Below are 13,152 nucleotides of genomic sequence, written 5' to 3'. Positions count from 1 at the left end.
AACGTTTCGTTTAAAAGAACCAACGTTTGTCAATAACAAACTATCTACATACAGAGAACAACATTAAAACTGAATTAATGACAATAATTAAACTCATGAGATTTTAAAGTTAATATATGTATTTAAGAAACTCCATTTCTTATATTCGCCGTTAAAACATTTAATTTGTAAAAACCGCTTGATACCATTCAAAAGCACGTGGTTTTAGCGAGCTCCCTGAAAATAAGTTTTCCTGTAGATGAAATATAACCAAAAGCGGGTGATCAATATAAACGCTCTGTTATGATTAATAACCTGTTAAAGTTTGAATGAACTCTGTCAAACTGCACACCTGCTAGAAAATACCAAATCAGCTCGTTTTATTATTCAAACCGATAATTCAAAAAACTTCTAACAACGCAGAGTTTAATGTGATAAATAACCAGTTACTTAAAATTTTATTTTTAGTGTTAGCTAGCTAGCTTCCTTTAATGAAGAGAAAAATGTTAAGCGCAGAAAGATATTTTTAAATAAATATTACTTATAATTTTGAAACCTATTTAGTTTCAAAAGAATTACGGAGGATATTTTTTAAGATGAAATGTTTTATTTTTGTTTTTTTACTTTATAACTACTTTTGAGTGTTTAATGATAAAACTTTTTTTTTCTGTGTATCACCTTACAAGTAAAGTTTCAAAATGAGCTTTTTTTTTTTTTTTTTTTTTTTTACATGTTTTAACATAATTTAGTAACCAGAAGTCAAATGGATATCTACAGCAACCTTGATTTTAATGATGATGAAATCAATGAACTTGCTGATGCTGCGAAAGATTGGGTGATTCTTCATGGGATGATTATGAGAAATAATAATGATAGAAAACTACTTAACTTTGCTCCATTTATGCTGTTTCCTTCCCCATTTCCAAAATACCTTTATGAAGAAGCTTTTTCTGTACAGGCTGATTTGCAAGAATTGGTTTATAAAGCTAGTCTAGACCATGAATTTATACATGATGCTTTAAAAAGGTGAAATTTTATGAATTTTTAAGTTAAAAGTATTTATTTTTTACAATACTTATACTTCTATATTTTTATACTTCAGTCAGAGTACTCAATAGTTTATATATATATATATATATATATATATATATATATATATATATATATATATATATATATATATATATATATATATATATATATATATGGGACTTGTAAAATTCACTAATAAATATTTTTAAGATCAGCACAAACACCATTTTAGGGTCCCCATTAAAGTTAAAATTTTTTTTCCTGAAGTATGTCAATCACGGTGTCCAATGAAACAGAATGAGATGCAAATTTAAAGAAGTTAAACTGTTTAAAAATTGTTATTTTTTTAAAATCTTATTTAATTATAAATTGTTGACCAGGTTTTATTTTTTATATTTCTTTACCAAAATAATTTCAGGAAGATTTTTTTTAGCTAAAAAGATATTTAAAAGTCCTGTATTTAATTTCAATTAAGCAACTACTTAAGGTCATTTGATTGCATACAACATTATATACATTTAAATATATTTATCTAGTGTTCTAATACACGATGAATTTACAAGAAAGCAGTTTGAAATCTATGATCAAGTCAGAAAGGAAGGAATTAAACAGGTAATAATACATGCATATGCATGTATGCATATGCATGTATGCATATGCATGTATGCATATGCATGTATGCATATGCATGTATGCATATGCATGTATGCATATGCATGTATGCATATGCATGTATGCATATGCATGTATGCATATGCATGTATGCATATGCATGTATGCATGTATGCATATGCATGTATGCATGTATGCATATGCATGTATGCATGTATGCATATGCATGTATGTATATGCATGTATGTATGTATTACAGTGACTGCAGTGATAGGGGTAGAGAATTATTTCCAGAATTTTGTCAATGGGAACCATTCAAAAATATCATTCTTCGGAGATTTTACGATAGCCAAAGTGTGAGCATAATTGAAGCATGTTAACTGTTGTCATTAGGTTGTTCAATGTTTAAAAAAACTTGATTTTTTGGCTGCCTAGTAATGCCTAGTAAAATGATTATAACAAAGAATAAAATCCATTCTAAAGTTTGTTCAAAGTATTTTTAGAAACATGATACAGCTTTTGCTATGTATTACTTATAAAACATATTGTTTTGCTTCTCATCTTGCATTCTCATGAAAAGGTTATTAAAGTCTGTCATTAACTTCACTCCTCATTCTGCCACATCATTAACAACCTTTAGTGACTTCACAATATCCAATCCTAGACTAAAATTAATATTTCAGGCCAGCTACTAGGGGGGGGGGGAGGGGTTCTCTGAGAAAATCTGCATTAATCTGGAAATACTCAAAAAAAATTGATGGCTCCCTCATAATTAAACCAGATAGCCCTACAGCAATCAGTTCTTCCAACTGACTTTGAATTTTGTGTCTTTGTATCTAATTTAGTAATAGCATCTTTTGCATGTTTTGTAGGAATTTGAGCTTTTCCCCTAAAAGAAATACTTCTGCTATGGTAATTGTTGCTAAAAAATTATTAATGGGTGTACAATGAAGTGTTTAATATTTTAAGTTCATTTTAATAGAAACATTTAATCCACATTCATGCTACCTCTACTGTTTATATCCTTTAACAGCTCTTTTCTTTTTGCACACTCTCTATTTTGTTTCATTTTTCAATTTGTTTTAACAAAGAATGTACTTTATTTCTGTCCTTTTGTCCTTCCTCATCTTTTTAAATAATAAAAAAAAAATTTTTTTTTTCTTTCTCAAAATTAGTTTTTTTTTTTAGATGCTTAAATTGGATTATTCATATACTAATTACTATGATAATTTTTTTTAAATATCAAAAATTGCATATCAAAATAATATTAAATTAGCTATCAAAAAATAAAGATTTTTTTATCATCAATTTTTATGAAATACTTCCAAACAGGTCAAGGTATTTTGAAGTTTTCAAAAAGTCTTATAATTTTAAGTTTTTCTTGCAACTAGCTTTTAAAATTGTAAAACTGTCAAATATAAGATTGTGTCATTTTCAAGTTGATGCCAGCATCAGATGTTAAACTTGCAATATTAAAAAATTGATATTTCATTACCAAAATGAATCAACAGTTTTATGCCAAACTGGGTGACATTATTAAATACCATTTTCAGAAGAAAAAAAAAGTTCTTCAAATTGATATATGATAGACATGATATTTTAATTTAGACATGTCTGAGTTCAATCGACATAAGTCATGATTTAATTTGTATAAGCAAGTCTAAAAACATTTTCTTGCATCGATATATGATAGACATGATATTTTAATTTAGACATGTCTGAGTTCAATCGACATAAGTCATGATTTAATTTGTATAAGCAAGTCTAAAAACATTTTCTTGATTTTGGTATTAGTACTTACTTGGCACATGCCAATTAATTGCTTTAATGGCATGTTATAGAATATTGTGTTGTTGTAGGATATATAATGACATGTCTTAGAATATATATCAATCCTAATTTCAAATCATAATTTTAATAAAAGCAAAAATGAGCATAGTATTGCCTGATGCCTATTTGTATTAATGATCTAAAAATGTATTTAAGGAAGCTACTTATGCACACTTATGCGTTTCACACCTGATGCATTTTTTATCAAATTGATCAAATTGATTGTTTTTTTTTTTGTTTTTTTTTAATTTATTAGTGATTACACACATCTCACATAAGCATTTGAATTACACACATCTCACATAAGCGTTTGAATTACACACATCTCGCATAAGCATTTGAATTAAATCTTTTTTAAATTTTTTAGAAATACGCATTTAATATAACTCGATCTGACTATATGATTAATGAGTTGAAGAAAAATGAAACCGATGAAAGCAAACGTCCTTATGATATTAAGCAGATTGAGATGAACATGATTGCTGCTTCCTTTGGTGGTCTGGGTTCTTATGTGGAGAAGTTACACAGGTAGTGTTATTTTCAGCATTACTTGAAAATGAACTTAACTAAACAATGCTTTCTATACTACAATAGCTTTTTAATTTTAATTTTAAATTATTAGGATTGTAATAAACTTATATAAACTTGACTACATTATTAATTATGTTTACTGATAGTTTGCATTAACAGCTTTTCTTCTACATCAGTGGTGGCATACTCACAAACTATTTTTAAAATGTAATAATTATTTACACAGTTTACCAAGTTTTAAACAAGTTTCTTTGATTGGAAATACAGAGCATATTTATTGCATATATACTACAACTTAAGTAAAATGCATATATACTACAACTTAAGTAAAATGAACTTGTTTTGGAGGAATAAAAGTTTTCTGAAGGATGGAATTGTGATCCACTGGAAAAGTTAACATGACCACATAATGAATTTTTATTTTGGAAATGCAAAGTTCTTCATTTAAGAATAAAAAAGTTTTCAAAATAACTGCTAGATGTTTTTTAACCTTAGCTCCCAATGAACCCTAACCTAATATCCAAATTAAAGCAATTAAATGGGCTTCATCATGTTCCACATCACAAAGTAAATTATATTTTTTATTAACCATGATTTTTCTTTAACAGTTCAAAAACTTGGTAAATTGTTCTATTTTAATTATTATCACACAAATATTATCACATAAATGCATAACTTCAAATTGCATTTGCAAACTTTAATTTGCTGTTAATTTATATACAGAACCATCCATTTAAATCAAATATCTAAATCAGCAACAGCATATTGGAACGTTCCCAATAAAAGTTGTGGGACAATCTCTTACTGGTACTTATAGGTATTATAAGTAAGAAATTGTTTAGGTAACTCTTCCAAATATCTCTCTACTGTGTTAAGTGAATGAATCATTTAGAGAGATTTTTTTTTTAAGTTTGTCCAACACAAAAAATTTATTGTTATTTCACTTTGAGCTTTTGATTTCAACTTTTGTAAGTGAAAATGGGTTGATAATCATTTTTAATGTGTTTACAAAGTGATTTTGAAACAGCACCCAAATGCATGAACAATAGATCATGCATTTGGATGCTTAGCGGTTTAAAGGTATAAAAGTTAAAAATATATCTAACTCTATATTTATTTTCTTATACATTTTGTTTCATTACTGTATAACATTTTAATGTGTATCAGAAAATTAATTTTAAAAAAATATCTTCTTCCAGGTATACAAGTGATGTGATGGGAGAGAAGTCTCCTTGCAAAATAGATCAGGTTATTATGATCTTTGTATATTTTAACTGTTAATATCACTGATCTTTGAATCTTTAGTTCTATGTATTACAGATTTTAAATCTGTACTTTTTATGTTTATTTAATAACATTTGTTTTACATACCAATTGTGTCACAAAAAATGAAAATTTTTAAATTTTTTCAGAGTTTTTTGTTATTTTCAAAGTTTTCTGCTAATTGAAATTTATTCAAGAATAAAAGATAAAAAGAGTTTCAAAATATTTAATCAATATAGCCACCAGCAATTGCAATTACAACTTCAATCTTGGGCTGGAACTTTCAGCACACAGCCTTGACGTATGACTGGCATTTCAGCCCACTGCTTGTTGATGTCAATCTTGAGGGGACCAATTTTAGGATGCTGACATTCACTGAGAAAAGGGGGTTGCCAAAAATCCATGGACAACCAGGTTTTATACAGCCTTTTCCATTTGACAGAAAGCCCCGTCTAAAACAAAGAGAACTTCTTGTGGATCAGGAAACAACAATCTAAGGAAAGGCATGAGCTTTTAAAACATGGTTCAGATACTCTGTGTAAACCATCTTAACAAATAAATTGGTGTTGTTTTTTTTTTCAAGATATGAAGGAACTTTTTGAATTGTTCTAGTCTGAGAGTCTTAAGATGGTCTGTAAGAAGAAACTACTTTGTTCAGGCCAATGAACTGGCACCAATGGTTTTTTTTGACAAGCCGTCTAACTGTTGTCAGGAATGCCTTCCTTTTTGTTCACCTGATTGCATTCCTGTCAATCCACTTTTTGATGGCACTGACTAGCCTGGTTTTGACAACTAAAGGGTTCTTTCCTGATCCTGGCTTATTTTAGACATGTCTTATGTTTTTGGATTGTTTTTGGAATCTGTAAATTGTGCTTCAAATTTTCCAACTTCTTTATCTGAGGAAGTGACATTTCCACATGGAGCGAAGCAACTATCTCTTAATCTTTGGCTTCAATTGTTAGAAACAGAATTATATCAGCCAATAAAATTATTTTTACTAACTTCTAACAGTTTTTTCTTATAAACAAAGAAAAAAAAAATTAAAACAATTGTCATTTTTTATGAGCAGTTCATATGTTTATGCTTTTTTTAAATATGTATATATATGCTCATAAACATACACATACATATATGTGCTATTGAAATGAATTATCTTTTAAAGATTGCTACTAATTCTGCAATAAAGAATCTTGGAGCAGGAATGGCAAAACTATGGAAACTCTACGATAAGGAAGAGTTAGTTTAATTTTATCAAATTTTCATAAAAAGTTTCTGATATAATTTTTTTAAACCTCTTATTTACTTTTTGATGTTTTTGACATATTTGACTTTTTAATTTTAACTTTTGTTTTAGTTCATATTTTTTATTTTTGTTTGATTTTTCTTTAGCTCTATTGTAATTTTTGTTATTCAAAATGGTGAAAGAAATCGGTTTGATCAAAGACTTTTGGAGTACAATTTTCAAGAAAGGTTTTACAAATATAATTTATAACATTTCATAAATATAATAAAAATTACTTAAATACAAATTATCAATAACTCAATACTTTTGTAAATTGCTCTTTTGTAACTTTTTAATTGTCTTTTTGTTAGGTTGGCTTAATTATTTATTATCTTCCAGTTGAAACTCAATAAAATTTAGTGATTAAACTTTTAAAATCTGAAGGATTAAATCATTTTTATATTTATAGTGTGAAGCAGTTAGGTGCAAAGAAGCATGTTCAAGTACTGTTTCGATCCTTAGAACAAATATACAAAAATGGAAATATCTTGGAGGATCGTACTTGTTTTGTGTAAGAATTTATGGATAGTAAATTACATTTTAAAGATGTATTGTTTTAATAGAAAAATACTTTTTATTGTTGAGCAGTGGTAGATTAGGTTTGCAGGAGGCTCTACCTTAAAATATTATGGATACCCAAACCAGCTTGTGTTTTTAAAATTACAATTAACCAAGGTTAATTGTAATTCTGTTAATTACTAAAGTACAACACCAAGATAATGTTCTTCTCAGATTGTTTAAAACCTTAGTTGTTAAGGGAAACGGCAATCCCCCTTAATCTTTCACTGAATATTGCTCTTTTTATAGTTTTAATATTCACCATTTATAAATTTGTTAATTTATCATGATCAGGGAGGGTTATGAAGTGGCATTATTCTACTTTCGTGCTACCTATACACCAAATGATTACACAAGTCCTGAGGTATATATTTTTTTTAAATATAATTTTTGATACATTAGTTTGGCAGAAATCATTTATTTGGTAGAAGGCAGTATGTAATTTGTAATTTATGAAATATCACTTTTTAAGTGTTGGTCTGCACGCCTCATGATTGAACGATCTATTGCAGCTAAATGTCCATCTATGGCTGAAAATCTTATTGGAACCAAAAAAGTGCAACAAGTCTTTGCAGCACCTGGAGTGGTTGAAAGATTTATCCATGATGCTGAAGCAGTAAAGAGGATCCGAAAAACTTTCGCTGGCTTATACACTCTGGATGAGGTTGTTCTTACTAACCTTTAAAGTTATTAGAAGTTCAAACATAATTTAACAAACATTTTTAGTTAATAGATAATTTTGAATATAAATATTCAACTAATATTTGAACTATGTACACTAGACCTTAGAAGGTGATGCAGCAGCTCAAATGGCTCTTGCTAATCCTTCACATTATGTTTTAAAACCTCAAAGAGAAGGCGGTGGTATGTATTTTTAATTGTATTTTAAAAGCATTTTACTTTTATTGGATAACATATATATCGATATAGGTTATAGGAATAAATTAAGTTTTTAGTGATTTAAATTATGATGTTCGGCTCTATAAAGAGAATTATGATAACTAATCTTGAATTTTCTTTTAAGGGAATAATATGTATGAAGAGGATTTAGTCGCAGAGTTGAAAAGAGTGACTCCCGCTGAAAGAAGTCAATATATTCTTATGGAGCGCATTCAACCTCCCTCTGCAAATAACTATATAGTCCATATAAATTTTGATCGGCCACAGTTAACAGATACAGTTACTGAACTCGGAATCTTTGGGGTGTTCATCGCGTAAGTTGTATTAACATATATCTAGACGAACTTTCGACATTTTTATTGTTTTTATGAGTCGTGCTTCATTGTTTATACTTACTGCATTTTCAGAGTTGATGGTACAATCGTTCATAATGAACCAGCCGGCCATTTAATGCGAACTAAAAACAAAAATCAAAAAGACGGTGGTGTTGCTGCTGGAGTCGCTGTCCTTGACACGCCTTATCTGATATAACTCCAATCATTCTACTCAACGCAAAGTAAATTATTTTATATTTTTCATTCTGATCCTATGTTCTTTTATTACTCTTCTATTACTATGCAACTTGTATTTAGACATTTTTTTATAGTACGAAATTTAATGTAAATTTTTTGATATTTAATATAGAAGAAATTTAATGAATAAAGTAGAAAAGATTTTTAATGTAGATTTTTATTATTTGAAATAAAAGTTTCTGTTATTGTTTCCAATTAGTGGTTTTTTTGTTTGTTTTTTTTTTCTATTTAAATTAAATTCAAGTTAGTTAACATAAATTATTAAAAATTAGGGCTAATAAAATGTTAATCATATAAATTATGAAATTTGCTTTAAACACAAATTTTGATTTAAAAAATCAATTTGGTACAATAAAGCTATTTAACATTTATAAAGTATTTTATCAAAGGTTTCGTTTCCGGCTACTAAGAACGGAATTAAATTGTAAAAATTTTGGCTGTTTCTTATAAAACAGTTAATAATTCTGTAGATTGAACTTAAAAGATTAGGCAGGGGGAGGGGCTGGTCCAGTGGGAGACCATTTTTCAATCCTATGCTATAAAGTTCAAAATTTTTGGCAAATCTGTATTATTTATATTTATTATTTATATTTATTAGCGATGATTTGTCACTTGATATGATTACATGAAAGTAAACTTAGCTATTTTGCCATTTAAATGCGATGTTAAAGCATTTATAGTCTCATAAAAAATAAAATGAATTTATTATGAACTATAAGCAAAATGAACATCAATTTCATGTAGAAACTTGTCAAAATCTTCAGATTTCTTAGTTGTAAAATACTATTTAACGATCTAGTTTATATCATATTTTAGGAAGGGCTTCAGTCAACATAAAAGCCTTATTTAATAACTAGACTGAATTTCTACTGTCTAAAATAAATAAAATTAAATCAAAAATACGCATAATAGAGTAGTAAAAGCCATTTGTTTAACGCTCTTTTCATCATGGCAGCATGAAGATTGTTGTTGTTGTTATCAACCACAAAAACATTAACCAATGCATCGCGAGGTTAGAATTATTTTGTTCTATCTCCCATTTTAAAAGTTGGGAGAAAATGAGTTGTTAATTTTAGTTAGTAATGGTAAGTTTTAAAATACGCATTATTTTATAATTTTTTTTCTAAATAATTTGCTTAAACATAAATTATTTAAAGCATAGTTATTATTTTTTTTTTTAAATTTTAGCTAAAACTTTAAACAATTTTTGCTTCTAGAAAAAATCAAAAACTTTCTCCCAACGTTCAAACTTGGAGATAGAACAAAATAATTCTAACCTCGCGATATGTAAAAACATTTTGTACAAGGCAACCTTAAAGAGTTGTATATTGTATTCAAAACAAAATTTCTAAATTAAAATATTGGTTTGTTATAAGTTTTGTAACTTAAACTCTAAAATTATTGTTACAACAGCGTTTTTGGTATTCATGGTTTTTAAGAACCATACCCTTGGGGGGATTCGGGGGATCTTTTCGAACACCACAAAATCATGCCCATGCCCATGTATTTAGATTTTCAGAAATGTTTGTGATAGATTTATCTTTTTTTTAAAAAAAAAGTTTTTTAAAAATGTTTGTTTAACATTGAAATTTACAGACGGATATGTAATTTAGTTGGTGTGTTATAACCAAAGCAAATTTGTTAACAAATGCAATTAAATAGAAGTTTACATACAAAGAATTGATTCCAATGCTCAAATGCAACGTAAATAACAATGAGTGCATGATTTGTAGATGCTATAGTTGTCCAGGAATAGATGCTTTAAAAATATTCCTGGATTTTGATCTTTTTGTCTTTGATACAGTAAGGAAATCTCTTTTAACCAATAGAAAAATGCTGTTAGAACAAAATTAATCACGCAATTAGCAACAATTGGTATACAGTAATTTTGTGAAAATCTAATTTTAAGTTTATGCCACAATCTTACATAGAAAATCATAGCATTACTTCTTTTAAAAGTAACGAAACTAAAAGTTTTCTTAAACAAAGAGCAAAACTTGGATGCAACATGCATCCCGTAACACTTTATTGTGTTAAAGAAATGTGTTAATTGTAACAAAATTATTTCCGCTTCACTTCAGAGGGCAATGACCATCACACTTGTTTTGAGAAGTTCAAACTCAGATTGTTAATTATCTAAAAAACTAATGCGATTATATATAAATTATTAAATTATTTTTCATAAATTATTACTTAATAATAATTTATAAAAAACAATTTGAAAAGTAATAATTGTTTTTAACAACGATGACTTAATAATTACTTTTGAGATGGTTGCGCTGCAAAATATAAAAATCAACTTTGTAAATCTTGATCATAAAAATTGATTTCAATATTGATGTTGAGTCGACGATTTTTTTTATCACAGATCACGGTATGCGGTGGAAAGGAGGAGTTTTATTATTTTAATTTACATCATTAATATTAATTCTAAAATAACTTCAGCCAATCGAATGAAGTATAATATAGCTCATACAACTGGCTGATATTCTACCAGAAGCTGTTGAAACGAGCTAAGGAAGATGAATTAAAGAAAAAAATGTACTCCCGCACGGGGAATCGAACCCCGGCCGCCTGGGTGAAAACCAGAAATCCTAGCCACTAGACCATGCGGGATATACTTAATGAAAAATTAATAAATAATTAAATAAAGAGTCCTTTGGTTCAACTTTTGAAGATTACATTATTGTGTAAATTAATTGCATCAAACATTTTTTTCCTTTTTATTTTTTGTTTTATTCTGTGTTTTCTATAATTTAACTGTAATTAGAAGGATAAATAAATTTTAAAAAAGTAAATAAACAAAGATGGACACTTCACCAAGAAAAAGATCTAAAATATTAACTTAACTTCAATATTCTGATAAATCTCAACAGGAGATAGCCACATTATGTTCAGTAAACCAATCTACAGTTAGCCGGGTTAAGAAGCATCGCAACAGGCAGCTTATCACCATTAAGACAAGGATGTGGTCGAAAACAAAAGACCTCAGGAAGAGATGACCAACATTTGGTGCTGGAGAGTATAAAAATCCAAAAAAGACAAGTGACCAACTAATGAATGATTTAGCTACGCATGACATCCATGTCTGCTCGAGTACTGTGCGGAGGAGGAGGTTGATAGCTGTTAGAAGGTTTGCTAGAAAACCTTCTAAAAAAACTATTACTTACAGATGTCATGAAGAAGAAGCGTTTCTTGTGGGCAAAGGAATACAAAAAGTGGACTAAAGGACAATGGAGAAGGGTAAGACAAAATGTGTTTATTAAGTTTACAGCTATTTTATTTATTACATTTACATAATCATACCATTTTTAAAAATTGAAGCAATTAAATTGAAGGGACTGGGTAAAAGTTAACTTGTTTGTTTATTGATTGCAGGTTTTATTTTCGGATGAACCATATTTTGAAGTGCAAGGCCAGCGTTCACAGTTTGTTCGTCGTTCTGATGGTGAGCATATACGACCCGGACATATTGAACAATATGCCAAGCATCCAGAAAAGATGATGTTCTGGGGTTGTTTTTCTGCTTTTGGAACAGGAAGACTCTAGCCAGTTACTTGCATGATGAACTCTGACACGTATATTGAGATTCTGCAAACACATTTAATTCCACAGATGTTAAAAGTGTTTCCAAATGGAAACGGAATATTACAGCAGGATTTAGCCATACATCCGAAAAAGTCAAGAAATTCATGATAAAAAATAATATTAAAGCACTTAAATGGCCTGGCAACTCCACAGATTTTAATCCAATTGAGAATCTCTAGGCAATTGTAAAAAATAGTCTGCGAAAACATGAATGCACAACTAAAACTAAGCTTACCACCACTATCCTTTAGATTGGGATTGAAGACACAGAAATCCAAAACGTTTTTAAAAATTTGGTGAGTTGAATATCGGTTGCATTAAAATTTTAATGAATAATTCGTTTTTGGTTTTTAGCTTTGACTCTTCAAAAAAAAAGAGAATTGCTATCCATATTATTTAAAATATCTGAATTCAGATTATTTGGTTTACACTGGCTCGAGAAATAAAAAATACAAATTCCGATACGCATTTATTTCCATTTAAAAAATGAATTAAAGACAAAAAGAAGCATGAGACAAAACTAGTATGAGACGCAAAAATATTGTTTGGATCATTTCTTTGCATTTATCCTGTATCAATGTACAAACATGGTTAAGTAAAGGCGACGACGTTGTAGGTTGTTTAACAATAAGCTGTTTTAATCAACTGATTTAATTTTCGTAATATTTATATAGTTAACCTGATCAATTAAATTGAATTCAAAATATCCGTGCATTAATCTATACCATACAGTACTCAAATTAAATTTGTTTTTATTGAATAAACTACTTCGCTCTCAGGTACAACTTTCATATTTAATTGAGTTTTGAAGATAACGGTAGGTCGTCATCTTGCCCCATTTTTCATCTTACCCCATGCTACCCTAAATACTCGATTGTTCAATTCTGAGATTATATATCTACTTCTTACCTATAAAACAATACTTTTTACTTTTTTATTAAAGTCATTGAAAACTTTAATTTATTGAAAACTGTCAATCCACCAAATAGATCCCGGCGGTATTCC

The 13,152-nt window shown here is 28.5% G+C and overlaps 1 protein-coding gene and 1 non-coding gene across 2 annotated transcripts; one reads left to right on the top strand and one right to left on the bottom strand.

Annotated features, from left to right (window-relative positions):
- Positions 1-245: 245 nt before the first annotated feature.
- Positions 246-8,754, top strand: LOC145187234 (glutathione synthetase-like). Its single transcript, XM_090100432.1, has 12 exons — positions 246-1,005; positions 1,548-1,623; positions 3,821-3,981; positions 5,184-5,232; positions 6,410-6,483; positions 6,637-6,717; positions 6,939-7,040; positions 7,382-7,451; positions 7,560-7,751; positions 7,870-7,951; positions 8,112-8,301; positions 8,395-8,754. Exons 1-12 carry the CDS (start codon positions 743-745, stop codon positions 8,516-8,518), a joined length of 1,464 nt encoding a protein of 487 aa, XP_089956558.1. The 5' UTR covers positions 246-742; the 3' UTR covers positions 8,519-8,754.
- A 2,349-nt stretch (positions 8,755-11,103) lies between these two features.
- Positions 11,104-11,175, bottom strand: Trnae-uuc (transfer RNA glutamic acid (anticodon UUC)). The gene has a single exon. It is a non-coding gene; the product is annotated as a tRNA-Glu (tRNA).
- Positions 11,176-13,152: the final 1,977 nt, after the last annotated feature.

This window comes from Hydra viridissima, unplaced genomic scaffold (assembly GCF_058129835.1).
Source record: "Hydra viridissima isolate aposymbiotic clone 2 unplaced genomic scaffold, HvirCarnegie_v1 scaffold_1, whole genome shotgun sequence".
Lineage (NCBI taxonomy): Eukaryota > Metazoa > Cnidaria > Hydrozoa > Anthoathecata > Hydridae > Hydra > Hydra viridissima.
This window is presented reverse-complemented; position numbering and strand designations above follow the sequence as displayed.

Excerpts from the sequence above, each read along its gene's own strand:
- LOC145187234 (XM_090100432.1), top strand. The coding sequence starts at position 743 with ATGGATATCTACAGCAACCTTGATTTTAATGATGATGAAATCAATGAA. Across the intron at positions 6,718-6,938 it reads GAGTACAATTTTCAAGAAAG|TGTGAAGCAGTTAGGTGCAA; the intron begins GTTTTACAAATA and ends TTATATTTATAG. Across the intron at positions 7,752-7,869 it reads GCTTATACACTCTGGATGAG|ACCTTAGAAGGTGATGCAGC; the intron begins GTTGTTCTTACT and ends TATGTACACTAG.